The sequence below is a fragment of the Eubalaena glacialis genome, chromosome 8 (assembly GCF_028564815.1).
Source record: "Eubalaena glacialis isolate mEubGla1 chromosome 8, mEubGla1.1.hap2.+ XY, whole genome shotgun sequence".
NCBI classification, from domain to species: domain Eukaryota; kingdom Metazoa; phylum Chordata; class Mammalia; order Artiodactyla; family Balaenidae; genus Eubalaena; species Eubalaena glacialis.
Genome location: NC_083723.1, coordinates 72,049,049 through 72,076,185, shown reverse-complemented (window position 1 = coordinate 72,076,185; position 27,137 = coordinate 72,049,049). Strand labels below are relative to the sequence as shown.

The 27,137-nt window shown below is 35.0% G+C and overlaps 1 protein-coding gene across 1 annotated transcript; it reads right to left on the bottom strand.

Moving 5' to 3' along the window:
* Nucleotides 1-382: 382 nt before the first annotated feature.
* Nucleotides 383-16,459, bottom strand: LRRD1 (leucine rich repeats and death domain containing 1). The gene is made up of 5 exons (XM_061197816.1): nucleotides 14,513-16,459; nucleotides 10,867-11,065; nucleotides 3,435-3,596; nucleotides 1,221-1,338; nucleotides 383-569 (listed from the first exon to the last, which is right to left on the bottom strand). Exons 1-5 carry the CDS (start codon nucleotides 16,457-16,459, stop codon nucleotides 383-385), a joined length of 2,613 nt encoding a protein of 870 aa, XP_061053799.1.
* Between the last annotated feature and the right edge of the window lie 10,678 nt (nucleotides 16,460-27,137).

Genomic DNA, 27,137 nt, shown 5'->3' with positions numbered 1-27,137 from the left:
TTTAAGCACCATATATTTTATTGTCTTTGTTGTTGTTTTGGAAGTGCAACATGAAACATTGGTTCACAAGTATAATGCCTATGTCTCCAATCCTCTATTTTTAAACTTTTTCCAGTAGGGATAAGAGTGCCTAAGGATTTATATTAGCTTAAGAACAGCTTCTTTATATCTGTATCTCTGAAGGAAGGGTAGAGAGGCAACAGAATAAATACATAAAATGGTGTCTGTAATATTTTATTATGATGACACTAGAGTGGTAGCCATAAATTGTCATCATCTCTTAGGAATACATGAAAAGAAACATGACGTGCAATTCTCTTGTATCCAGTTTCAATTATATAAGTGCATCATAAGTTCTCAGTTCTTATTCTGGATACACTGTTCAGAATTTAATTGCACATGTAAAAAGTTTTAAAGCTGTTATTTTGTCCATAATTTCATATGCTCCTATCATAGTTAGTGCCCGAGTTAGTTGGTCTCTTAGAGCAGCAGTGGTTACTGACAAGTTGTTATTTTCCATTTTCCACTTATCAAGTGTTCGGTGGACTCTCTCACTTAATGAAACAGTGCTGAAAATTTTGAAATAATAATTATTTTAATTATCAATTAAGAACATTGTTTTAAACTACATCAGTATTATATATCTAGGTTTTCAAGCTAGTTTACCAGAGTGAAGTGAGGATTAAATTAATTGGTGAAGATAGTCTATATAAAAGTTTAGCGCAGAGTTTGGCACATACATAGTAGGTGAATGTTAGTCCCATGCCATCCCTTGTTTCCTTGAAGAAAATCAACAATTCAATTAACATTTGATCCTAAGAGAGATTTACTCAAGACCTCAAAATAATTGTGGACTATTTACTATAAACCAGTACATTACTGCTACAATGCTACATGCTTTATAACTTGATCTCATGACAGCTCTCTTAGATAAGTCTATCCATTTTACCAGTAAAGAAACTGAGGCACAGCTAAGTTAGGGGACTTATCCAGGATCACAAAACTATTTGGGATTTAAAGCCAAGCAGTCTATCCTCAGAGTACTTGCTCTAAAACTGCTATACCCATATGGATCTCAAATATATAATAAACTAAAATCAGTCTTTTACAGCAAATTAGAGTTCATGTTAATATGAATGTTTCAAAACCGTGTAATATCAATATGATATAAATCAGAACATGAGAATAAGCTTATACTACATGTTGTCATTCATACATACCACATTGTAGACTTATCAGTTTCTGTGATTGCCAGGTTTAGTTTTTGACACAAAAATTGAAAATTTGTTTCAGTAATATTGTTGGCAATTATCTTGAAGATCTTCGCTAAGATTTTCTCTACATTTGAACATAAAAGAAAATTTAGGTCATCTCTTTTGAAAAACATACTCTATTCTGAGTTAATATTATAGCTAGGTTTTTTACTTCTGTGCTGCTATAAGATGTACATATCAAATAAGATTGAAAACTAAAGTGCAGCTCTAACACACAAACTGAAATTTGAACCATTTATTCCATTTCTTCTAAAATCTGAATAACCCTAAACATAAATAATGTAAAATGTCTATTTAACATAAAATGTCTATTAAAAAGGATATTATAAGCAACTTCAAGGTGATCATCAAACCCTTTAATTGCTTCAGGATTTGAAATGAATTTAGCTCCTTCCCTCAATTCTGACTTTTTAATATGCTTCTTTGGGTACCATCCTGAGAAACCAAGTTCAAATCTACTATAAGTATGGTATATATATATATGCTTATTTTATATTCACATCACTTATTTAATGAATGTTGGCTTAGATATAAGTAGAGTATTTTTAGTTTATAAAAAAGCTTCTAGGTAATTTGAACTAGATCCATTTTTTTTTAGATCCATTTTTTTGTTAACCAAGGTAATTTGAGAATTTTCAAGAACCAGTGATCTGCCGTCCCTCTGTAATCATCTCAAATATGTTCTATGCTTTCTGTTTTTAAATTTTTATCCATACCATTAATCCCTCAGGCTAGATTATATGCTAATGATATAATTGGAAATCCAATCTCCTAAGTGAAATTTTAAGGAAGAGACGCCATGTTCTTTGTTAATTGCAGAATTAACATCTCCTATGATGACTTCCTTTCCAATTTCTCTGGGTGCCAAGCCTGCAGTATGAAGGCCCCGTGGGAATAAAGAAAGGAGATAAATGGCTTGGATTCTCTTGTTTTTGCTGATTTTCATCTGTTGTCATTGCCCGTTGAACTTTCCCCAAAGAGGCTAGAACCACATGAATCTTCCTTCCTCAGGAACTTGAGTAACAGAATTTTAACAAGGAAGTTCAATCATGTAACTTTACAGCCCTTCTCTAAAGTACTGTTACCTAACAGGAATACTTTATAGATCCTTGGAAACCCCTAAAAGCTTTGTTTTATAAAAATAAAGTTACCATTAAATATCCCCTTTTTTATGATAATTAGCAGAACCAACTTGCCTAGTAAGTTAGAGAAAACACCTACAGTGACTTTTTATTGCTTAGGTTCCTTCCATCCGTGAGGCCCACATCTTGCAAAAGCTTCTGAATGGTAGCCATACATATTGTGGCTTACAGAGGACTGTACATTTTTAGTGACCATCTCAATAGATTATAAGATTATGATGATATAAGCCTCCTGATTACATAGACAGGGTCCTGATAGTTGTATATATTCTCTTTCCCCAAACCTGGATCACTAAATTGATTTAATACTTAAATACGGCATTAAATTGGAGGACCAAAATCTGAATCTACTCTGAGGATTGACAATGAGCGGCAAAGTTAGAGTCCCAGAAAAAAGCTTAGTTGTTGGGAACCCAAACCCAGGGAAAGAACTGGATAGTGAAACTTCCATCCCAAAGGCTTGGAGAAACCAGTCTCCGTCTGGTCCGGTGAAAGGACATTTAAAGAAAATGGACCCGCTCTCTGAAGTAATCAGGAACAACCAAAGGAGCTCTTAAGAACAGAAGGAATGAAGAATGCCCAAGGATTACAGACAGGTGATCATAATGAGCCAAGAACTGACTGGCATCAATGTAAAGATCTATGAACTTCCTTCAAGGCAAAATACAACTTTTAGAACAACTACATATGGTGATCAGAGCTGATGAAAAAATCTGTATGTAGATTCTCTGAGTTTGGCCACAACCATGATGAAAAATCTCTTGAAGTACATTGAGGCCAGTAGGTGGGAAGCAGCTCACCTGTGACTTAAATTTACCTGTTTTCAATGGTTCAAATTGTGTAGACCCAGATTAAATAATCAAAATTACCAAAATAAACTCCTAGCCTTCAGGAAAGGGTAGACGATAAATATTTGAAAGTCTCTGCCAGATTGAAAGCCTCTGATTAAAGCAAACTATTTGTTAATTTATAGATGCCAGAAAATGACTTGTAAGCTAGCCAATCACTCATCACCTACCATCTCTCTCATCTGCCCTCTGTAGATAGTGTGCAATAGTATACAATTGTTTTCCTTTACAGATTTCCATTGGAGGTCTCAGCAAAGGGTTATCATCAAAATTTATCTCCTTCAGTGAAAAAAGGTTGTAGATACCACTAGGCAGAGCTGTCAGATTATTTCCTAGTAGAAAAAAATTATAATTGAATTATATCCTTCTGTAAAAGAAAACTATGGAGACAAATAACTATGTAAAGGGCATCTACTGTGTCTCACTGACAAAGTATCAGAGGAGCCTCACAATGCTGGCAAAACATAAGTTCTTACTGTTGTCCACTTGCTAGGAATGAAAAGGAGAAAGTATAGAAACAGAGCAATGTTTCCTTTTTCTCATAGAGAATGACAAAATGAGAAGGAGGCTTTCCTCTTATAATGCAGGAAAGACTTTACAGAGTAAGTGAGATGGTAATTTTTTAAATAAACTTTGTTTACAATAATTTCAGATTTACAGAAAAGTTGCAGAAATTGTATAGAGCTCCTGTATACTCTTCATCTAGTTTTAGTTTTCCCTGATGTTATCATCTCACATTATTGTATTACATTTTTTTTTTATTCAGTCATCAATTTTAGACACATCACTGTATACATGTCAGTCCCAATCGCCCAATTCAGCACACCACCATCCCCACCCCACCACAGTTTTCCCCCCTTGGTGTCCATACGTTTGTTCTCTACATCTGTGTCTCAACTTCTGCCCTGAAAACCGGTTCATCTGTACCATTGTATTACATTTTTAAATCGAAGAAACTTTAACATTGGCACATTACTATTAAATAAGCTTTGGACATTTTTGAATTTCATTATATTTTCCATCAATGTCCTTTTTCTGTTCCAGTATCCATTCCAGGATAGCACACTGCATACAGTTATGTCTTCTGGTCTGTGACAGTTCCTCAGCCTGTCCTTGTTTTTCATGATCTTGATGGTTTTGAGTAGTACAAGTTAGGTATTTTGTAGAATATTCCTTAATATGAGTTTATCTGATATATTTTTTCATGAATAGACTGGGGTTATGGGTTTTTGGAAAGAATACCACAGAGGTGAAGTGCTCTCATCACACCAGGGATACCTGACATCCACAAGACATCACTAGCATGTTAAATGTTATCCCTTGGCTAAAATAGTGTCTGCCAGGTTTCTCCAATGTAATGTTTTGATTTTCTCCTTTCCATACTCTATTCTTTAGAACTGAGTTACAAAGTCTGGTCCACCCTCAAGGAGTGAAGATTAAGCTCCAACTTCCCTAAACATAATTTTTTCAAAACCACCTTAATCCGTGGGACTTCCCTGGCAGTCCAGTGGTTAAGACTTCACCTTCCAATGCAGGGGTTGCAGGTTTGATCCCTGATCAGGGAGCTAAGATCCCACATGACTCATGGCCAAAAAACCAAAACATAAAACAGAAGCAATATTGTAACAAATTCAATAAAGACTTTTAAAATGGTCCACATAAAAAAAAAAAAATCTTAAAAAAAATTTTTTTTGATCTTTAAAAAAAAAAAAAACCACCTTAATCTAACATAAACCTGACATAAAAAGTAAAACTGTGATAACTGACAAAGTAAGAATTTGTAATCATTTCAAGAGGAACTGGCCTAAAGTTTGCCTTTGTGCTATTTATATATTTATGGTTATATTATTTTAGCCAAAATTAAAGGAACCTGGTTCCTTTTAGTGAAGAAAGGTATTTAGAAACCAAGATCTGGGTACTAGAGTTGCTCATTGCTTCTTGGAGTGTGTGCTGCTTCTGACTTAAGTATATTCTCTCTCACTCCCTGATATCACTAGCTCTGGGGAAAACCAGTTGCCATGTCATAAAGAGGCTCATATGGAAAGGGACTAAATCCTGCTGCCAGTAGCCACATAAATAAGCTTTGAAGCAAATCCACCATCCCTAATCAAGCCTGGCTGCAGCACCAGCCAACAGGTTGGCTGCAGTCTCATACAAGACTCTGAGATAGAACAAGTCAGCTAAACACCTCCTGGGTTCCTGACCCTCAGAAACTGTGTGAAATAAATATTTTATTAATTTAAGAAGTGAAATTTTGTGGACACTTGTCACATACCAATAGAAAACTGATATAACAGCTAATGGCTAAAATTACTGAACTAAGATCTAAGGAGCTGCCATTTGCAGGGAAAGAGTTTGTATTTTTAGTCCAGCAACTTAAGTGCCTGATGAAGCAACAATAGCAACAAAAACAAATATCAACATTGGAGAGAAATAGAATAGATTATAGGGTTCAGGATTCAAAACAGAGAAAAAAGAAAATGTGGCTCACTCGCAAGAGAAAAAAACAACTCAATTGCTGTAGTTAACATATAAGAATTTTAAAGCAGCTAATACAATGATGTTCAAGAATGTAAAGAATGATATTCTTATAATGAATAAAAAAATAGGAAATCTTGGAGGAGAAATATAAACTATAAAAAAGGAAAAATGAAAATGCTAGAACTGAAAAATTCAGTATCTGAAATTAAAAATTAATTGGAGAGATTTAACAGAATAGAAATGATAGACAAGTCAGTAAACTTGAAGGCAGATAAATATGAGATGCTGAAAGCTCTGTGCGCGCACACACACACACACACACACACACACACACACAGGGAGAGAGAGAGAGTACTTTAGGGATTTGTAGAACAATATGTAAAGGTAATTGGAGTAGAGAGAGAAAATGAAGCAGAAAAAAATTTTGAAGGAATAACGGTTAAAAAAAGTCCCCCAATGTAGTAAAATACATGAATATACAGACCAGAAACAGCAAAATCCAAGCAGTATAAATAAACGTGAAAAACACACCTAGAATGAATGTCACAGAAAATTCAGAGTAGGCCTCTCAAAAAATCAGCCCCTCCACTTGAAACAATCAAAAGCTGGAAAGGGCTGATAGAATCAGCTTTTTCAGAATTCTGGAATTTAATCCAGAATTTTACAGTTACTAGGATACTGCTCAATGAAGAAAAAGGCAGCAGAATTTTGGTAAAAGAGCACTGTGGCTTTTTCACTCGTCTCCATACCACCCTCCATTTCCCAGCATGGCAGCAACAGCCGTGGAGAGGGCAGCCTGCATTCCTGGTGCCGCTTGCTGGTGCCAGAAAGCCAACATGGACCTTCTTCTTTTGATACTGAGGTTTTGCATTTTGACCTGTCTGCTGATTCCCCGAGGGACTGGCACAGAGACTGACTTTTGTTTTGCTCCCCCGACTCAGGATGGAGCTGCCTTCCTGAGTGGCAAGTGGTTGTCACGTGTAAAGACACACATGTCTGAGCCTGCCTGGGGCAAGGAACAGCAGACGGGGAAAGCAGCAAACAGATCCAAAAGCCCAGGAAGGAGGAGGCTGAAGAGGAAGTTTCTTGGGGGAATAAGGGCTCAGAAGGGCCATGGTGTATCCTGGGGGAAATGGAGTACAGTAAGCATATCCAGGACTGAACACATGCACAGAAGAGAACTGAGAGAATCCTAGGTTTGCGCCTGTGGTGGATTTTTGGGCTTCACACAATCAGGAGAAGAAGGCTAAGGCAGAGTCATAGGTGGCCTGACTTAGCATTGAAGTGCCCCAGCATAGAGCTAAGCTGCAAAGACTGGGAAAGTAGTATTTTCTTTTATGGCTCTAGGTATTGAAGGACAGAAGAAGATATCCATGCAAATACTAACCAAAGAGTTGGGGTGGTTTTACTAATATCAGATAACATAGACTTTAAGTCAAAAACTATTATAAAGGACAAAGGACAGTATATATTGTTAAAAGGATCATTACATTAAGAAGATATAACAGTTATAAGTATATACATACCTAACAGCAAAGCCCCAAAACATATTAGACAAATATTGACAGAATTGAAGGGAGCAACAAGTGGTTCTACAATAATAGATGGAGGCTATAATACCTCACTTTCAATAATGGATAGAACATTTAGACAAAAGGTCAGTAAGGAAATAGGAGACTTGAACAATACTATAAAACAACTAAACCTAACAGACATACATAGAACACTCCAACAGCAGAATACACATTTTTCTCAAGTGCACATAGAACATTCTCCATGATAGACCATATAATAAGCCACAAGACAAGTCTCAATAAATTAAAATTGACTGAAAAAAGTCATACAGTATATCTTCTTTGACCACAATGGAATGAAACTATTAAAAATAATAGAAGGAAAACTGGAAAATTTACAAATTTAAACAGCATACTTTTAAGCAACCAATGTGCCAAAGATGGAATCAAAAAGGAAATTATAAAATACAAAGAGATGAATGAAAATGAAAACACAATAAACAAAAATTATGGATGCAACAGAAGCAGTGCTTAGGATGAAATTTATAGCTGAAAAAGAAGATATATCTCACATTAATAACTTTACACCTAAATGAACTAGAAAAAGATAAGCAAATTAATCCAAAACTATCAGAAGGAGGAAACAAACAATAAAGATTAGAGCAGATATAAATGAAATAGAGAATAGAAAAACAATAGAATCAACAAAACCAAAAGTTGTTTCTTTGAAAAGATCAACAAAATTGACAAACCTTTAGCTCAATGGACTAAGAAAAAAGAAGCAAGACTCAAATTGCTAAAATCAGAAATGAAAATGGAAACATTACTACTGATTCTACAGAAATAAAAGATTATAGAGTACTGGGAACATTATTATACCAGCAAATTGGATAATCTAGCTGATGTGAATGATGGAGTTAGAATTCTAAATAATGTCCTACTTCAAAGTCTGTGCTTTGGGGAAAGCAAGGAATTAATCTATAAATCCCTTTCACTGGTATAATGTCTCACATTTATCAAAATATTTTCATAAGTTTTATCTTATATTTCCACGATTCTATGAACAAGCAGAAGTTATAGCTTTCCTATCTTGCTGATGGAAAAACTGAGGTTCAAAGTGGTTATCTATCTTTCTAAATCCACTAGCATTAGTGACAGAGGGGACTAATTATCAAGACTGTATATTAATGTCTTTTGTCTGAATAATGAAGATGCCACCAGCTTTCAAAGTCTCATTCAGTCCACAAACCAAATCTATGACGTGGGTATTCCTGTTAGCTTCGTTTCATGAATGGAGGAAACGGATTCTAACTTCAAATCTGGCAAGGAAAGCTGGAGACTATGGGCATGCCAGTTGTGTAGCGATTATCTCTTAGATCCAAACCCATCTCTGTGGGCTCCTTGATTGTTTTTCCTTGGGTGTCACACCAGCAACACTCTTTTACCCCACCGGCAGCAGTTCCTGCCCATAACAGCTGAATGCAGTTTGCAGTTTTCCCAACACCTGCAGAACTAGCTCCTTTCTCTCTCTCTCTCTTTCTCTCTCTCACACACACACTGCCCCCCCTTACACAAACACACACTCACCACCCCCAAGCTCAGAGGAACAAGCACCAGGCAAGCAGTACTTCATCCTCAGACTTCCGAGTTTCACCACTGCGTGACCCCTCCTCCAAACTTCTAAGTTTTAATAATTCCAACTTCTTCACTTTATTCCCTCAGCCATAAGATGGTTATTGCTTCCTGCCATTGCTACTTTTGTGATAACCTTAGGATTCTCTCTTTACCCTTTTAGTTAAACAGTTAATAAGATTTTACTTAGTAATTAACAAAGGTGTGGTTTCTGTCTCCTGACTGGATCCTGACTGATACACTTTTCTAATTCTGATAGGGACTAACAGAGAACTGGCTAAGCTTGCAGAAAAGTCTATGATCTTCCTATTTTGTCTTGATTCTTGTAATAGAGAGCCTCAAGAGAACTATGCTTTCTATTGGTAGTTGTGTTCTCCAGTGGGCCAGAAGACTCTGGTCAGCCTTTGTTTTTTTCATGCACAAATAGTAGCTGAGTGAAGCATGTCCTACACTTGGACAAAATAGATAACCTCCCTAAAAAACAGTGAAACTTTGCCAAAATACAAAAGTGGGACCAAAAACTTAAATTGCAGGGCTGAGTTATTGTAACTTATTGCAAGTTATTGCAAACTGATGTATACCTACATAGCCAGCTTACTAGGAGTTCTGGGGATTCAGGAAACAAATGCCAGTTGCATTATATCTAAGTATTGATACATTTACTGTAGGTTTTACTGTACTACTGGTACTAGTGCACCCAAAAGATGAGTTTGTTTGTAATCTAGAAATCCTCTAAATTTAAGAAGGTGCAGGGCTCTGGTTATAAGTGCTACTTTCAACTGAAAGATATAATTTTAGAAACCCAGCTGTTTATGAGATTAGCTGGTACAACCACTATGGGCATAAATTTCCTCAAATCTGGTAAAGTTGAAGATGTACATAACCTCTGATCCAGTGATTCTACTTATAGCTATATGCACTTCAAAAAACTCAAGCAGATGTATACTAGGAACATGTACAGGGATATTTGTAGTAGGAAACAAATTGGAAACAACCTAATTGTCTATCAACAGGATAATGGATTAATTGTTGTTTAACCATATAATTGAATATTATACATATTATACATACATTTAAAATGAATGAAATAGGTCTATGTATACATTAACATGGATTAATTTTAGAAATAAGACAAATGAAAAAGCAAGTTACAGAATGGTAAATTACATACCATATAGTATGATAAGATATAATAAAATTTAAAACTCAAAATAATGTTACTTTGTTATGGATATATATATGTATAAAAACATGGATAGAAAAAAGATATACATCAATTTCAGTACAGTGGTTACTTCTAGTTTGGGGAGAAGTACAAAAGAAGTTTCAATTCTGTTTTATTTCTTAATCAAAAATATCTCAAGTAAATATCACAAAATGTTAGCATTCCTTATACCTGAGAGTAAGTACATAGGTGTTTATTATTTTTCTGTAAGTTTGAAATATTTCATAATAAAAATTATTAAGAAAAATACTAGTCTAGCTTTGGGAATTCTGATATTTTTAGAGTGAGTGATTTACTTTTGTTGTTGTTGTTATTGAACTGATTTACTTTGTAAAAGAGTGTAAGGTATTAGAGTATTGTAGGGTGTAGGAGTGGGATCAGGGAGCCAGCAGAGAAGGAAAATAGAGACAATGCTGACCTAAGGTTGTGTAGGTAGGTGTGTGAAGAGAGAGAGATGAGGTCAGGTTCACAAAGGGAAGAAATAATGAATGACTGGATATAGGCAGAGAAGACAGAAAAGAAATGAAAATGTGTGCAGGTTCCCCAGCTGGATTATAACCTCTTTTAGGGAAGGAACTGGACCTTATGCTTTGCTCTCATTTTCTGTACCTGCACTAGCCATTTCCTTCCTATGGGCACTTAATACATGATGTTGACTGTTTGCCATTCTGTCTTGTCAGCAAAATTTGCAACCTAGAAACCAAAACTCAACTTAATTTATTATGCTTATTGGTTATGCTTGACACTCACCACTCAAGTTTAGTTGCTGGAGAGCATTTAAAGATAGAAAAGATGGTGGCAGATACCTTATTTGATTGTTGTATGCATTTAAACTAACCAAACCTCTCAGTTCCCCTATATTTCTTGGCATCTCTCTGATTGCATTATTTGAGATATCAAGTCCTTTAAGTTGAGTCATATTAGACAGCTCTTCCGGAAGTCTTGTTAACTGTAACAAAGATTAAACAATTATATTTTTAATAAATATTTCTATGACTAAAACTTCTTCTAAAATAAAATGGAAGGAGAGTTTTTTGTCCTAAAAAGGATATATTTTCATTATGTCACAAAGTCTTTGTGATTCCCTTCCTTAATAAAACCCACAACAAATTGTGTAGCATGCAGGTATTTCTCCAGTCTGACCAGTGCTACCAATTCAACTCTGTGGCTTGCTAACCACTTTCCTCACTCTCCCAACACTCAGTGTTCGTTGCCACCTTATCCCTTTCTTCCGTCCCTAAAGCTTACCCTGCTTTGATTTCTTCTCCGCCCTGAAGTCTTTCTAAACTATTCTCTTCCATATTTGATGTCTTTACTCCTACTCTCATTAACATTACTTTTTATTAGTCCCTTGTGTGTTCTTCTTGGATTTTTAAATGACATGATATATGTTTTATACTTTTTATATACATGCTCCCAATCATGATGCATTTTGAGTAAGTGCTCAGTAAATTTCTTTATAATGGACACACACAGTTTGGCAATATAGCCTCAAATGAAAATTCCTAGTACGAAAAGTATTGCAAAGTAACAGGAATTAAGATACTCTGCTAAGGCAAAGAAAAAATATGCATCGTCAGAAAAACTAAGGCCATCACAAGTGGCTTTTGGAATAAAGGAAGTTCTATGAGTGAACAAAAGAGTTTTGAATATATGGGCCCCTCAGAAATAACCAAACAACAAGGTGAATACTGGATATTGTGCTCAGTGTTCTTCTATATATAAAAGAAGCATAATAGACAATCCCTAACTTCAAGGAGATTAAAATTTAGTTCAAGGAACAAAATACACACATATGTAACAATCAGAAATCAGCATTAATAAGTAATTCAGTGCTAAAATAAAGTTTACAATAATATAGAGAGAGAGAAGTTTAGGGAATGTGTATCAGTACAAATGAGAGAACTAAAAGAAAACTTCATGTAGCAGGTGGGACTCAAACGGCCTTTTAAGAAAGAATAGGATTGTATAGAAGTTACAGGACACTTCAGGCAAGACAAGTATCATGCATAAAAATGGCCAGTGAGAAGCTGAGCAGTAAAGAGAGGTGATAGGAAGCAGAGGGAGATATATTTAGAGAGGGAACATGGAACCAGCCTCCGGCAAGCCTTGAAACCCGGGCCTACGGGGTAGGAGTCAGATCAAGACAGATAGCTAGTTCTATAATTTGGCATTCCTTCAAACAAATATTCTTGAATTACTTGCTCAACATTTATTAGAGGAAGTGCCTGAGGACTGTGTGATGATAGAGCTACCATGGAAGGGAGACTCCTCTTGGGCATCCTTCACTCAGCAAAATAAAAGCCCTGTGATTAACCTGACTCATCTTCTTCAGATGACTGTTTAGTGAATATATGCTGTTATATAAATTAATCTTTTGAGCATATTACCTCCACCCCAAGAGGGTTATCAAAGTAATCTTTCCAGTGATAGAGAATATTCCTTTTGAGAGGATTTCTGATAAATCATTTTTCTCATCTGGTGACCTTCAAAATGATGTTTTAATGACATGGAATGGTGTCTTTGGCAACGACCCACCCATCCAAGGAATCTGGATTCCTTAGAATGATCCTGTGAAATGAAGTCTGATAGTTTTGACAGGTCCTAAGAAAAGGAAGGAAACTGAATCAAAGAGAACAGGAAGAGGTTCCTGGAGTAGTCTAGGCATGAAGTAAATGATGAGACAATGGAATGATGAGACAGTGACATTGGAAAATGAGAGAGATGATCCAAGAGCTTTTTCAGAGGAACAATGAAATCGTTTTGGTGTAGGATTCGGTATAACGTGATGGTTCCATGATTTCTAGATTGGCAGGTCTGAAGAAAGTGGCATCACAAACAAAAATAGAGAAGTTTTATTTTGAAGTTATATTGACTTTGAGACAATAGAAGAATAGAAGAACAGGGACTTTCCAGGGAATTTGTGGGACTACAGCACTGGGAGAGATTAGCTCCAGTTATGTAGATTTGAGAGTCATGTGCATGCCAAAGTCTAGGAAGGAGTTAATAGAAAAGAGAAAATTAAAGATACAACCTTGCAGACTTCCACAGTAAGATATAGGAGGAGAAAGTGAGAGGATTATGAATCAGCCAAGGAATTCGTTGATGATTATAATGCAGAACTAAAACATGTCTTTTAGTACAAGAGCAACGTTTAAAACACAACATGTATCATTATTCATTCCATCTACTTAAACAAGTATTTTCTGGAGTAGCCTCTCTGGAATATGTATTATATAGCAGGTATTAGATTTAAAAAGGTCAACTTTTTAACTTTCAACTTTGGGAAACGTGGGTTAAATAGAGACAAAATGGTTTCTTTAGTGCAGGACCCTTCAGAGCTTTTAATATACTGAATCCATTGTGATTCTCTAAGAGAGGAACCCAGTGCCTCTCAAAGCTCATGGGACTAGTGTTTTAGGAACAGACTCTGGGAAATCTTGCTCTACATAATAGTCCAGTCTCTATCAAGGTACTTTAATTTGACTGTGATGGTCAAGTTAAAAATTGCTAGATAATAGCTGTGTCCTTTTCACTTGTTTACTGAGATCTTAATATATAAATCAGTAATGCTTTTTTAAAAAAATATTTCCATAAAATTCAGTCAGCATTGAGTAAAATGAAATGCTATAAGAACATTTATACCCATTGATCTAGCAATTCTTTAGGGAGAATTCCCTAGGGAAATAGTAAAATATGAAAAAGGCTATATTTATGAAGAAATTCATCACAGCATTATTTATGATGATGAACAATTACAGCATCACTAAATGCTTAACAACAGAGGTTTAGTTACATAAATCACGTATTGGTTATAACAATTATTGGGACGATTATGTTATGTCATGGGTAAATTCTTACATGTTAAGTGAAAATAAAAGACTTTAAAACTGAGTGTACAGTATTTTTATAATTGCTTATAAAATCATATACATAAGAAAAAGCAAGAGTGAAAGTAAGTTGTATCAACATATGACGAGTAGTTATATTATGATGGTATGCTTGTGGAATTTTTTTACTTCTTTTTCTCAATTTCCCAAATTTTCAATAATGTGTTTATATTACACCCATAACTTTAAAACTCCTTTCACAGTTAAACTGAAATAAAAATAAATCTATAAAATTGTCAGCTTTAATTACTTGGGATTTCATTTTAATGAAATATTTTCCTATAAAACTCTTGTGTTGAAAAGTTTATTTGTAAGCCGTATTTGAGGTTTAAAAAAAAAAGCCTATCCTTTACAAAATAATGTATTCCAGCTAAATTAAACACACACACACACACACACACACACACACACACACACACACACACACACACACGGACACTACAGCTTAGATTCTGATCCCCTTCAGTCATGCCTTCCCCACAAAGTCCTAAATATCCGTCTCTTACCTTTCTCCCATTTATCTGGCTTATATTCAGCTCTTCCAGTGATTGAAGTTGGCAAAGTTCAATAGGAAAATATATAAATTGATTGCTTGAGATGTTTAATTTCTGGATTCCTTTTAAGTTACAGATCTCTGAAGGAATAGTCTGTATTTGGTTTTCTGAAAAATCAAGTACTTGCAAATTTTCTAAAGTACACACTTCTATAGGGAAAGTTTCCAACTTATTACAGCATAAAATAAGAACACGGAGCGATACCATATTGGAAATACATGGTTGAATTTTCCTTATTTTGTTTTTACCAAGATCAAGGTATTCAAGATTAATAAGAGAACATAAGTGCTCAGAAAATATTAGGAGTTTGTTTTCATTCAATTCTAAATGAAGCAGTTGTTTACTGAAAGATATATCTACAGGTATTTCTGAAATATAATTTCCATTAAAACCCAAATAATAAAGAGAATCTAAAGCACACAAACCTAGTGGAAAATACATTATTCTATTATAACTCAATTCAACTTTAGTTATTTTTCTGCAGTTTTTTATTTCAATAGGAAAGTCTGCGATTAAATTTCCTGAAAATTCTAGGCTGAACATATTATTAAGATGTGAAATATATTCAGGTATTTTCACTATATTATTTCTGTTTATATGGAGTTTTCTTAAATTTTTAAGCTTATGGATGTTCTTAGGAAGTTCTGTTAACTTATTATCACTAAGACTAAGGCATTCCAACATTACACAGTGGGAAATTTTCTCTGGTATGTCTTTCAATAAATTCTTATCAAGTATTAGAATCCTAAGTTCCCTAAAATTCTCAATTTTGTGTGAAATAACTTCCAATTTATTGTCTGTCAATTGGAGTTCTTTCATTTTGAGCAACTGAAAAATTTCCACGGCCAAAAAGGTAAGTTTATTGTGATCAAGTAAAAGTATTTCTAAATTTTTAAGTTCCTTAATTTCTTTTGGCAAACTGTTTATCAGGTTTCCAGAAAGGTTTAGTAAAATTAACTTTGGAAGGAAGCACAGAGCTTTAGGAAATACTGTTAACTGATTATATTCCAGATTGAGAGCCCTCAAGTTTTTCAAACTAGACAGAGTATCTGGTATATGTCTTAACTTATTTTTAGCCAAATTTAAAATTTCTAAGTTTCCAAGACTTTCCAAGCCAGAAGGAAAATCCTCAATGCAGTTGTTATTTAAAAACAGTTGCCTGATAGTCCCAAGATGTGATATTTCTTGAGGGATATGTGATATTTGGTTGTGACTGACATTTAATAGCTTTAAATTATGAAGTAACTGAATTTCAGATGGAAGTGATGATAACCCATTTTCTTGCATGGATAGAATTTCAAGTCCTAGCAGATCACTGGAGTCTGCCCCTTTAAAACTTTTGATTTCATTCTCATCTAAATAGAGATATTTTACATATTTGATTTTTAAAATGTCCTTAGGGAATTCTTGTAAACCCTTGGCTTTGAGGTTAACTGTAAAGTTATCTGATCCTAAGCCAAGTCCTTTCTGATTTTCTTCAGAGAGTTGTGGACTAATTTTTTCTAATGTTTCATGAGTTAGGGAGTCAACAAAAGCCTGATATTCAGCACTCATCTTAGTTACTGATAATGATGAACTTTGTGAAATTTCACTTTTTGACTGCAAGCTGTCATATGTAGCGATTGTTTCAGAAAATTGAAGAGTCTTCCTTTGTTCTTCATTTCTCTTAGATTTACTTCCAGAGGAGGATGTTGATGTATCATCACATATACCTAATGTATTTTTTCTAGGACGCGCTTTACAAATTTGGTTGGAAGTGGTCCCATCAGAAGCTTCCTTTAGAGAGTTTGATGTTTCTTTAATAACTCCAGATTCCTCCACTAACCGTGATCTAGATTCTTTCCTAAATTGACTAGTGAGATCCTCTAGCTCTTCTGAAGTACCCTTCTTTTCAGACATCTTATTTGCTGATATGTTTTATACCAATACAAGATTGCAATTCAATTATAATTTTCATGTTTAATTGTTTCCTTTGAACCTACAAAACAAATGATATGAAGAGATATAATAAATATGTTAAAATTACAAATGAATTTTAATACAATTTTATTCTATAATAAGTAATTTACTAATTATTAAAATACATGTATAACTAATTAACTTATATATAATTGCTGACTAAAGATAGTTTATTGATTGCATGCACTTATCACGGTACTCTTGATACCACATTAAAATTATAGAAAGGAATAAAAAAGATCAAAGAAAATGAGAAAGGATACATAAGGGAATGAGAGTACCATTCTCATTGTGGATATTGTAGGTTTACTTATGGTATTGAAGCATCTTGTCCCAACAAATTCAGTGCGTTATGACAGTTCTCCAATAGGTGGAAGTAAAATGCCTTAAAGAAAGGGATGCTTTCTATAAAAAGTAGAAGTAAAACAACCTTTTCAAGGACTAACGCCTGACTTTAAGTCTTTTGTTTGACTCTTGAGGAACCTGCACAGCTAGGCAGCACCCTTCTTCAGAGGTCTGGATCCCATCTCTGTAGGTCCCTCCTCCAAGTTTGTGGTTTTTAATAACCCAACCTCTTCCCTTCGTTCCGTCATCCCTAGGGTGGTAGCTACTTCCTGTATTTATTATCTCTATGTTACTGCAGTTCCCCCTCTACCTTTTCAGTTCTCCAATACTTGTCTACTCAACTCCCTATATTTACTGCTCCTTCTTCTTTTTATTATTATTATTTATTGAAATACAGTTGATTTACAATATTGTGTTAGTTTCAGGTTACAGCAAAGTGATTCAGTTATATTTTTCAGATTATTTTCCATTATAGGTTATTACAAGATATTGAATATAGTTCCCTGTGTGATACAGTAAATCCATGTTGCTTATCTGTTTTATGTATAGTACTTTGTATCTGTTAATCCCAAACTCCTAATTTATCCCTCTCCCCCACCTTTCCCCTTTGGTAACCATAAGTTTGTTTTTGATGTCTGTGAGTCTATTTCTGTTTTGTATACATATTCATTTGTATTATTTTTTCAGATTCCACATATAAGTGATACCATATAATATTTATCTTTATCTGACTTGCTTCATTAAGCATAATATTTTCTAGGTCCAACGATGTTGCTGCAAATGGCAATATTTCATTCATTTTTATGGCTGAGTGATACTCCATTGTGTATATATATCACATCTTCTTACGCCAGTCATCTGTTGATGGGCATTTGGGATGTTTCCATATCTTGGCTATTGTAAATAGTGCTGCTGTGAACACTGGGGTGTGTGTATCTTTTTGAATTAGAGTTTTTGTCTTTTCCAGGTATATACCCAGGAGTGGAATTGCTGGATCATATGGTAGCTCTATTTTCAGTTTTTTAAGGCACCTCTATACTGTTTTCCATAGTGGCTGCACCAATTTACATTCCCACCAACAATGTAGAGGGGTTCCCTTTTCTCCATATCCTCTCCAGCATTTATTATTTGTAGACTTTTTGATGATAGCCATTCTGACTGGTATGAGGTGTTTTGGTTTTGTCATGGTTTTGACTTGCATTTCTCTAATAATTAGAGCATCTTTCCATGCACCTGTATGTCTTCTATGGATAAATGTCTATTTAGGTCTTCTGCTGAATTTTTGATTGGGTTGTTTGTTTTTATTTATTTTTTCAATGTTGAGTTATATGAACTGTTTGTATATTTTGGATATTAACCCCTTGTCCATTACATCATTCTCAAATATTTTCTCCCATTCTGTAGGTTGTCTTTTCATTTTGCTGATGGTTTCCTATGCTTTGCAAAAGTGTTTTAGTTTGGTTAGGTCCCATTTGTTTATTTTTGCTTTTATTTCTTTTGCCTTGGGAGATTGATCTAAGAAAATATTGCTACAATTTATGTCAGGATGTCTTGCCTATGTTCTCTTCTAGGAGTTTTAGGGTGTCATGTCTTATATTTAGGTCTTTAAACCATTTTGAGTTTATTTTTGTATATGGTATGAGGGAGTGTTCTAATTTCATTGATTTACATGTAGCTGTCCAGCTTTCCCAACACCACTTGTTAAAGAGTCTTTTCTCCTTGGTATATTCTTATCTCCTTTGTAGTAGATTAATGGACTATAGGTGTGTGGGTTTCTTTTTGGGCTCTCAATTCTGTTCCATTGATCCATATGTCTGTTTTTGTGCCACTACCATGCTGTTTTGATTACTGTATCTTTGTAGTATAGTCTGAAGTCTGGAAGGGTTATGCCTCCAGCTTTGTTCTTTTTCCTCAGGATTGCTCTGGCAATTCTAGGTCTTTTGTAGTTGCATATAAAATTTTGGATTATTTGTTCTAGTTCTTTGAAAAATGTCATGCGTATTTTGATAAGGATCACATTGAATCTAGATTGCTTTGGGTATTATGGCCATATTAACAATATTAATTTTTCCAATCCAACAGCATGGGATATCCTTCCATTTCTTTGACTTATCTTCAGTTTCTTTTATCAATGTCTTATAGTTTTCAGTGTATAGGTCTTTAACCTCCTTGGTTAAGTTTATTCCTAGGTAATTTTTTTAATCGATTTTAAACAGGATTGTTTTTTTACTTTCTCTTTCTGGTATTTCATTGTTAGTGTAAAGAAATGCAACGGATTTATGTATATTAATCTTGTATCCTGCTCCCTTGCTGAATTCATGGATTAGTTCTAATAGTTTTTGTTTGGAGATTTTAGGGTTCTCTATATAGAATATCATGTCATCTGCAAATAGTGACAGTTTTACCTCTTCCTTTCCAGTTCATATACCTTTTATTTCTTTTTCGTACCTAATTCCTGGGGCTAGTTCTTCCAATACTATGTTAAATAGAAGTGGTGATATTGGGGGTCCTTATCTAGTTTCTGAATTTAGTGTGAAGGCTTTCAGCTTTTCATTGCTGAATATAATGTTGACTGTAGGTTTGTCATATATTGTTTTTATTATGTTGAGATATGTTCCCTCTATACCCACTTCGGTAAGAGTTTTTAATCATGAATGGATACTGAATTTTGTCAAATGCTTTTTCTGCATCTATTGAGATGATCGTGTGGTTTTTGTTTTTTCTTTTGTTGATGTGGTGTAGCACATTGATTGATTTACATATGTTGAACCATCCTTGCGACCCTGGTATGAATCCAACTTGATCATGGTGTATGATCCTTTTTATGTATTGTTGGATTTAGTTTGCCAATATTTTGTTGATGATTTTTGCATCTATACTCATCAAATATATTGACCTGTAATTTTCTTTTTTTGTAGTGTCTTTGTCTAGTTTTGTTATAGGGGTGATAGTGACTTCGTGGAATGAATTTGGGAATGTTCCCTCCTCTTCAATTTTTTGGAATAGTTTGAGAAGGATCGGTATAAGTTCTTCTTTGTATGTGTGGTAGAATTCCCCAGTGAAGCTGTCCAGTCCTGGACTTTTGTTTGCAGGGAATTTCATTAAAGATTCTGTTTCACTTCTAGTGATTGCTCTGTTCAAATTATCTGTTTCTTCTTGACCCAGTTTTGGCAAGCTGTATGTTTCTAGAAACTTGTCCATTTCTTCTAGGTTGTCCTAGCATATAACTGTTCATAGTATTATGATTTTTTTTTGTATTTCTGTAGTTTCAGTTGTTATTTCTTCTCTTTCATTTCTTATTTTGTTAATTTGGGTCCTCTCTCTTTTCTTCTTGGTAAGCCTGGCTTGAGGTTTGTCAATTTTGTTTATCTTTTCAAAAAAACAGGTCTTGGTTTTATTGATCTTTTCTGTTGTTTCTTTTAATCTCTATTGTATTTATTTCCTCTGTGATCTTTATTATTCCCTTTCTCCTTCTGAATTTGGGTTTTGTTTTTTCTTCTTTTTCTAATTCTTTTAGGTGATAGGTTAAGTGTTTATCTGAGATTTTTCTTATTTCTTGAGGAAGGTTTGTATCACTATGAACTCCCCTCTTAGAACTGCTTTTGCTGCATCTCAGAGATTTTGTAAGGTTGTATTTTCATTTTCGTTTGTCTTGAGGTATTTTCCAATTTATTCTTTGATTTCATCGTTGACTCAGTTTTTTTTAGTAGCATGTTGTTTAGTTTCCACGTGTTCCTTCTTTTCTCGTTTTTCTTTCTGTGGTTGATTTCTAGTTTCATACGGTTGTGGTCAGAAAAGATGCTTGAAATAATTTCTATCCTCTTAAATTTGTTGAGGCTTGTTTTGTGACTTAGCAGGTGGTCCATTCTAGAGAAGGTTCCATGTGCACTTGAAAAGAATGGTATTCTGGCAACTAAGACCCGATGCAGGCAAAAAAATAATAAATAAAATAAATAAATATAAAAAAAGAAAAAAGAAAAGAATGGTATTCTGTTTTTTGTTTGTTTGTTTGTTTTGTATGTAGTGTCCTGTAGATAGCAATTAAGTCCACCTGGTCTATTGTGTCATTTAGGACCTCTGTTGCCTCATTGATTTTTTTTTCTGGATGATCTGTCCATTAATGTCAGTGAGGTGTTAAAGTTTTCTACTATTAATGTAGTGCTGTCAGTTTCTCCCTTTATGTCTGATAGTATTTGTTTTAGATATTTAGGTGCTCCTATATTGGGTGCATATATGTAAATGAATGTAATATACTCTTGTTGTATTGATCCCTTTATCTTTATATAATGACCTTATTTGTCTTTATGGCCTTTGGTTTAAAGTCTATTTTGTCTAATTTGAGTATTGCTACCTCTGCTTTCTTGTCATTTCCATTTGCATGAAATATATTTTTCCATCCCCTCACCTTCATTCTGTGTGTGTCTTTTGCCCTGAAGTGAGTCTCTTGTTGGCAGCATATTGTAGATTCTTGGTTTTCTTAATCCAGTCTGCTACTGTATGTCATTTGATTGGATCATTTAGTTCATTGACACTTAAAGTAACTATTGATAGGTATGTACTTATTGCCATTTTAAACCTTGTTTTCCAGTTGTTTTTGTAGTTCTTCTCTGTTCATTTCCTCTTTTTGTTTTTCCTTTTGTGGTTTGATGATTTTCTTTTTCAGTATGCTTGAATTCCTTTCTTTTTGCTTTTTGTGAACCTGTTGTATGTTTTTGATTTGTGGTTACTCTAGTTTTCAAGTATGTTGACCCATGACTATATCTACTTGCTTTAAACTGATAGTCATACAAGTTCAAACACATTCTAAAAGATCTACATTTTTATACTCCTCTCCCCAACATTTTGCAATTTTGATGTCCTGTTTCACATCTTCATGCTTATCCTTTTGCTGTTAATTGTAATAGTTATCATCGCTTTTGCAAAATTTTTGATTGTTTTTTTGAACTATGTACTGGCTTATTTAAGTGATCTTCAATTCTTTTATATATTGGCCTTTCCTATATGGTTTTCCATTTCCTATAGATTCTTGCTTCTTTTCTATTTAGAGAAGATCCTTCAATATTTCTTTTAGGGTAGGTTTAGTATTGCTGAATTCTTTTAGTTTTAGCTTATGTGAGAAATTTTTTATCTTGTCTTCTATGCTAAATGATATTCTTGCTGGATAGAGTATTCTAGTTTTCAGGTTTTCCCTTTCAGGACTTTGAATATATCATGCCACTCCCTTCTGGCCTGCAAAGTTTCTGAAGAGAAATCAGTTGACAGCCTTATGGGGATTCCCTTGTAACTTACTCTTTGTTTTCTTTTGCTGCCTTTAGAATCCTCTCTTTAACTTTTGCCATTTTAATTATGATGTGTCTTGCTGTAGATCTGTTTGGGTTCTTCTTGTTTGGGATCCTCTGTGTTTCCTGTACTTGAATATCTGTTTCCTTCCTTAGGTTTGGGAATTTTTCAGCCATAATTTCTCCAAATACATTTTCGATCCCCCTTTTTGTCTCTTTTCCTTCTGGAACCCCTATTATGCGTAGGTGGGCATGCTTTATTTTATCCCATAGATTTCATATGTTGCTATCATTTTTTTTCATTTGTCTTTCTGTCTGCTGTTCTGACTGTGTGATTTCCATTATTCTCTCTTCCAGATCACTTATTTGTTCTTTCATTTCATTTAGTGCTATTCATTGCTTCTAGGTTAGTTTTTATCTCGGCAATTGAATTGTCTAATTTTGATTGATTCATCTTTCTAGTTTCTAGTTCCTTGTTACAGTGATCTGCATTTTTATCGATAATCTTTCTTAATTACTTTAGCATTTTTATTATCTCCTTTTTGAACTCAGGGTCTGGTAGACTAGTGAGGTCTGTTCCACTGTTTTCTTATTTCAGGGGACTTCTCTTGTTCTTTTGATTAAAAGTAGTTCCTCTGCTTTTTCATTTTACTTAACTTTCTATGTCTCTATGAATTTAGGAGAAACAGTTATCTACCGTGGTCTTGAAGGGGTGTTTTTATGTGGGATCATCCCTGTGAAGACTGTGTGTTTCCAATATTTTTGGTGCAAGGATTGGTTTTGGTATACGTAACAGCCACGTCTTTCTTCAGAGTATGCTGGCTGTTATCCCCTTGATAAGGGGTTATGATTGATGTTGTGGTTGTACAGTCTAGAGGCTGTATTGGATGTGAAGTGGGGCTTCCTCTTTGCTCTGTGGTTGTCACTGCCCTACTGGGGGTGGGATCTGCTCCCCAGTTTTTGGAGTAGAAGCCCTGAGGGTTGGGTTTGATCAGGCTCCATTGCCCTTGGGTGCATGCCTTGCACCAAAGGAGATGATTGCTGAAGCAAGTGAGGCCCATGCTGTCACAGCAGACCTGTGTGCTGCCTGTGTAGGCATCTGCATTTCCACTCAGAAGCAGCCCAAGATCGCATCCCTTTCTCTGTTGTGTTCATCCCAAATCTAGTGCAAGGCTGTGATGTGAAATAGCCTGGGCCTGGGGTCAGGGTGTTGTGGCTGCAGGAATTGAGGTGGCTGTGCTGCCTCCTGGGATCTGGACTGCCTCTGTGGCAGTCTTCTCCCAGGACCTGTCTGCCCAAGATTAAGTGCTTAGCTGCTGCATGTTCTTGGCACCACCTGGTGTACAAGCTGACAATGTCTTCCCAGTTTGACCCACAGCCCTCAAGTGTGTGCTGACAATGGTCTCTGCAGTTCTGCCCAGATCACATTTCAGGTGCCTCGGTCTGTCTCTGTGTAGCTAGACTGAATCTTTGCCCTGATCTCGCACCAGCCTGTGGTGTGGAGTGAATGGGGCCAGGGTGTTCACCTCTTTGGATTGGGAAATGCAGCAAGTTGGTAGCCACCAGAGCAAGTTTCTCTCCTCCCTGATTGTTAGCACACCAGCCTGCGGGCACTCCTCATGAGTAGAGTCTAGGCTTCTCCAGCCCTTCTGTCTGTCTCAGCAGATTTCCCAGCAGGCAAGAGGGCTCCCCAGGGCGAGAGTCTACTCATGTGGACCTTTTCTTCCTTACAGATCTGTCCCAGGGGCACCAGTCTCCACTGGATGCCCATTCTTTTTTTGGGCCTACCCAGTTATGTGGAGATCTTTATTGCAGCTCTGATTGTATAGGAGATCTTCTGCCAGTTTTCAGTTGGTTTCCTGTGAGAATTGGTCCATATGTAGGTGTATTTTTGATGTGTTTGTGGGGAAGGTGAGCTTCATGTCCTCCTACTCTGCCACCTTAGTCTCCCTCCTAAATACTTTCTATTAAACTGGTATGGTTTCAATATTTCATAAACTCTCCAAGAGAACAGAAAAAGAGGGAACAGTTTTCAACATGTTTTATGAGACTAACCTTGATATCAATACCTAAGGAAGACAATATGAATAAGAAAATTACAGGTCAATTTTACTCAAGGCAAAAATGCAAAAATTCTACACATTATAAAACTGTTCTATATATTTTAAAAACTAGCATATATAAGAAGATGAATATTTTGTGATTAATTTGCCTTTGTCCCAGAAATACCAGGTTTGATTTTAACATGAGAAAATTTATTTTACCACATTAAGATATTAAAAGATAAAAACCATATTATCATTTCAATAGATGCCAAAGCACTTGATAAATTGCAACATTTTTCATAACTTTAAAGAAAACTTTTAGCAAACTAGGAATACATGAGAATTTCCTTAATCTGCTAAACAGTGTCAATAAAAAATCTACAATAAATGTCGTACCTAGTGCTGAAACAGTAAAAACTTCCCTTTGATGTTGGAAGCAAGAAAATGTTGCCCTCTATCATCACTTCTATTCAACCTTGTACTGGAGATCTTAGCCAGTGTCATGAGGCAAAGAAAAAATGTATAGTGATTATAAAAGAAGAAATAAAAGTCATTAGTTACATATAATTATATATGTAGAAAATCCAAGATCATCTACAGATAAATTATTAGAATTGATAAGAACATAAAGTAATGTTGATGAATACAAGCTCAACATACAAAAATCAATTTCGTTTCTTATACCAACAAAAAGGAGTTAGAAATGAAAGTTTAAAGAGGTATCATTTATGATCCAGAAATATCAAGTACATAGGAATAAATCTAACAAAAAATGTGTAAGACTTCTACATAAAAAATACTACTTAATGTAACTACAAAATGTGATGAGATAAATTGGACAAAACCTAAATAAATGGAGTGTTTTTTTTCAAATTGATCTATAAATTGAATAAAATTCTAATCAAAATCCTAACTTTCTTTTTGTGGAACTTGACAAGCTGATTCTTAAAAGTTCTTGGACAGAGGGCCAAGAATAGTCATGATACTCTTAAAGAAGGAAATGCAGGTGGGAGAAATTGCGTGCTGGATATCAAGCCTTATTATGAAGCTACAGTAATTAAGGTGGTATGGTATTGGTACAAGATATACAAGTAGGGACTTCCCTGGTGGCTCAGTGGTTAAGAATCCGCATGCCAATGCAGGGGACACGAGTTCAATCCCTGGTCTGGGAAGATCCCACATGCCATGGAACAACCAAGCCCGGGCGCTGCAACTACTGAGCCTGCACTCTAGAGCCTGCGAGCCATAGCTACTGAGCCCATGTGCAACAACTACTGAAGCCTGCGCACCTAGAGCCCATGCTCCGCAATAAGAGAAGCCACTACAATGAGAAGCCCGTGCACTGCAACTAGAGAAGCCCGGTGTGCAGCAAGAAGACCCAACACAGCCAAAAAAAAAAGATAGACTATACAAGTAGATCAGTAGAATATATACAAGTCCCAGAAACAGACATTTGATTATGGCATATGGATACTTGATTTATGAAAAAGATGGGACTTTAGAGCATTGGGAAAAAATGGTCTTTTCAATAATGATGCTAGAGCAACTGGAAAATTAGTGAACTAGAAAATATGAAAGATATATCCAGAATGTAGTAAAGAGAGATAAGGAGATGGAAAGTATAAAGCAGCACGTGGAAAATATAATGTAATGGACCAACATGTCTAATTAGAGTTTCAAAAGGAGAAAGTAGAGACAATGAACCAAAAGCAATATTTTAAAAAATAATGGCTATGAATGTTCCAGGACTGATGAAAAATATGAATCCACAGATCCATGATGGTACAACATATCCAAAGCAGAATAAATAAAAAGTTTTACCCTGAAACTATAGAACATTATAAACAATGAAAATATCATGAGAGCAGTCAGAGAGTAGGGAGGGAACACTTACAAAGGAATGACAAGATGAGAACAGACTTCCTAGCAACTATGGTGAAAGTCATGATCAACGTAGAACTGGGTATCCAGTCTAAATATGTTGATAATCAAAATAAATGTGAATGGAATAAATAACCAATTTGTAAAAAAACAAAACAAGAAAGAAAACCTAAGTGCTATTTATGAAAGATAACTCTAAAGCATCAAACCACAAAAAGGTTGACATTAAAAGAATGGGAGCCATGCATATATGGACCTTCATCTATGACAAAGATGGCATTAAGAACAATGGGGAAAGAATAGCTTTTGATTCTGGGTCAAATGGGAATCCATATAGAAAGAAAAAGATTTTTGACCCTTATCTTGCCATCCACAAAAATCAATTTTAGGTGGACTATAGATTTAAATGTGAAAAGTAAAACAATAAGACTTCAGGTAGATGATATTAAGAGGATGTCTTCATGACATTAGGATAGAGAATGAATTCTTAAGTGAACACAAAAAGCATTGTTTGTAATAGTAATGGATTGGCTATAACATATGTCCAGAATAGGAGGCATATTAAATAAATTATATTATTTCCATGTGTAGATCTAACTTTAGCAGAACTGTAACCACACCAGACTGGACTGGGATTTAATGAATACACTTTTGGATTTTGCTTTAACTGAGTGTTAAAGGTTATTAAAAAAATCTGTGTCCAAATGATCTCCACTCAAAATTTCTCAAAATGTATGGCTTATGGCTTTAACTGTAATTTCAACTATGGCTGAGTCAGAGTATTTGGGTCTAGAATTCTCTATTTCCACAATGTGTTTCGTCATATTTTAATTTTGTAGTTTTTGCTTTTTGTGCCTCATTTAAGAAATTCTTCTATATTTACTTCTGTATCAGTCGGGGTCCCACAGGAAAGACATGATCCATTCAAATTGAGTAATTTGAGGAAAATTTAACAGAGAGCTTATTTTCAAAGGTGTGGGTAGAGTGTAGGGAAACCACAAAGGATAGCGTTGTACTGTAGGAGACAGAAAGCTATAGATAGATAGATGGTAGGTAGGTAGGTAGATA

Coding starts and splice junctions, on each gene's coding strand:
- LRRD1 (XM_061197816.1), bottom strand. CDS start 16,459: ATGTCTGAAAAGAAGGGTACTTCAGAAGAGCTAGAGGATCTCACTAGT. Junction 11,066..14,512: donor GCCAGATAAATGGGAGAAAG/GTAAGAGACGGA, acceptor TCTTTGTTACAG/TTAACAAGACTTCCGGAAGA. Junction 570..1,220: donor ACTGATAAGTCTACAATGTG/GTATGTATGAAT, acceptor CAAAATTTTCAG/CACTGTTTCATTAAGTGAGA.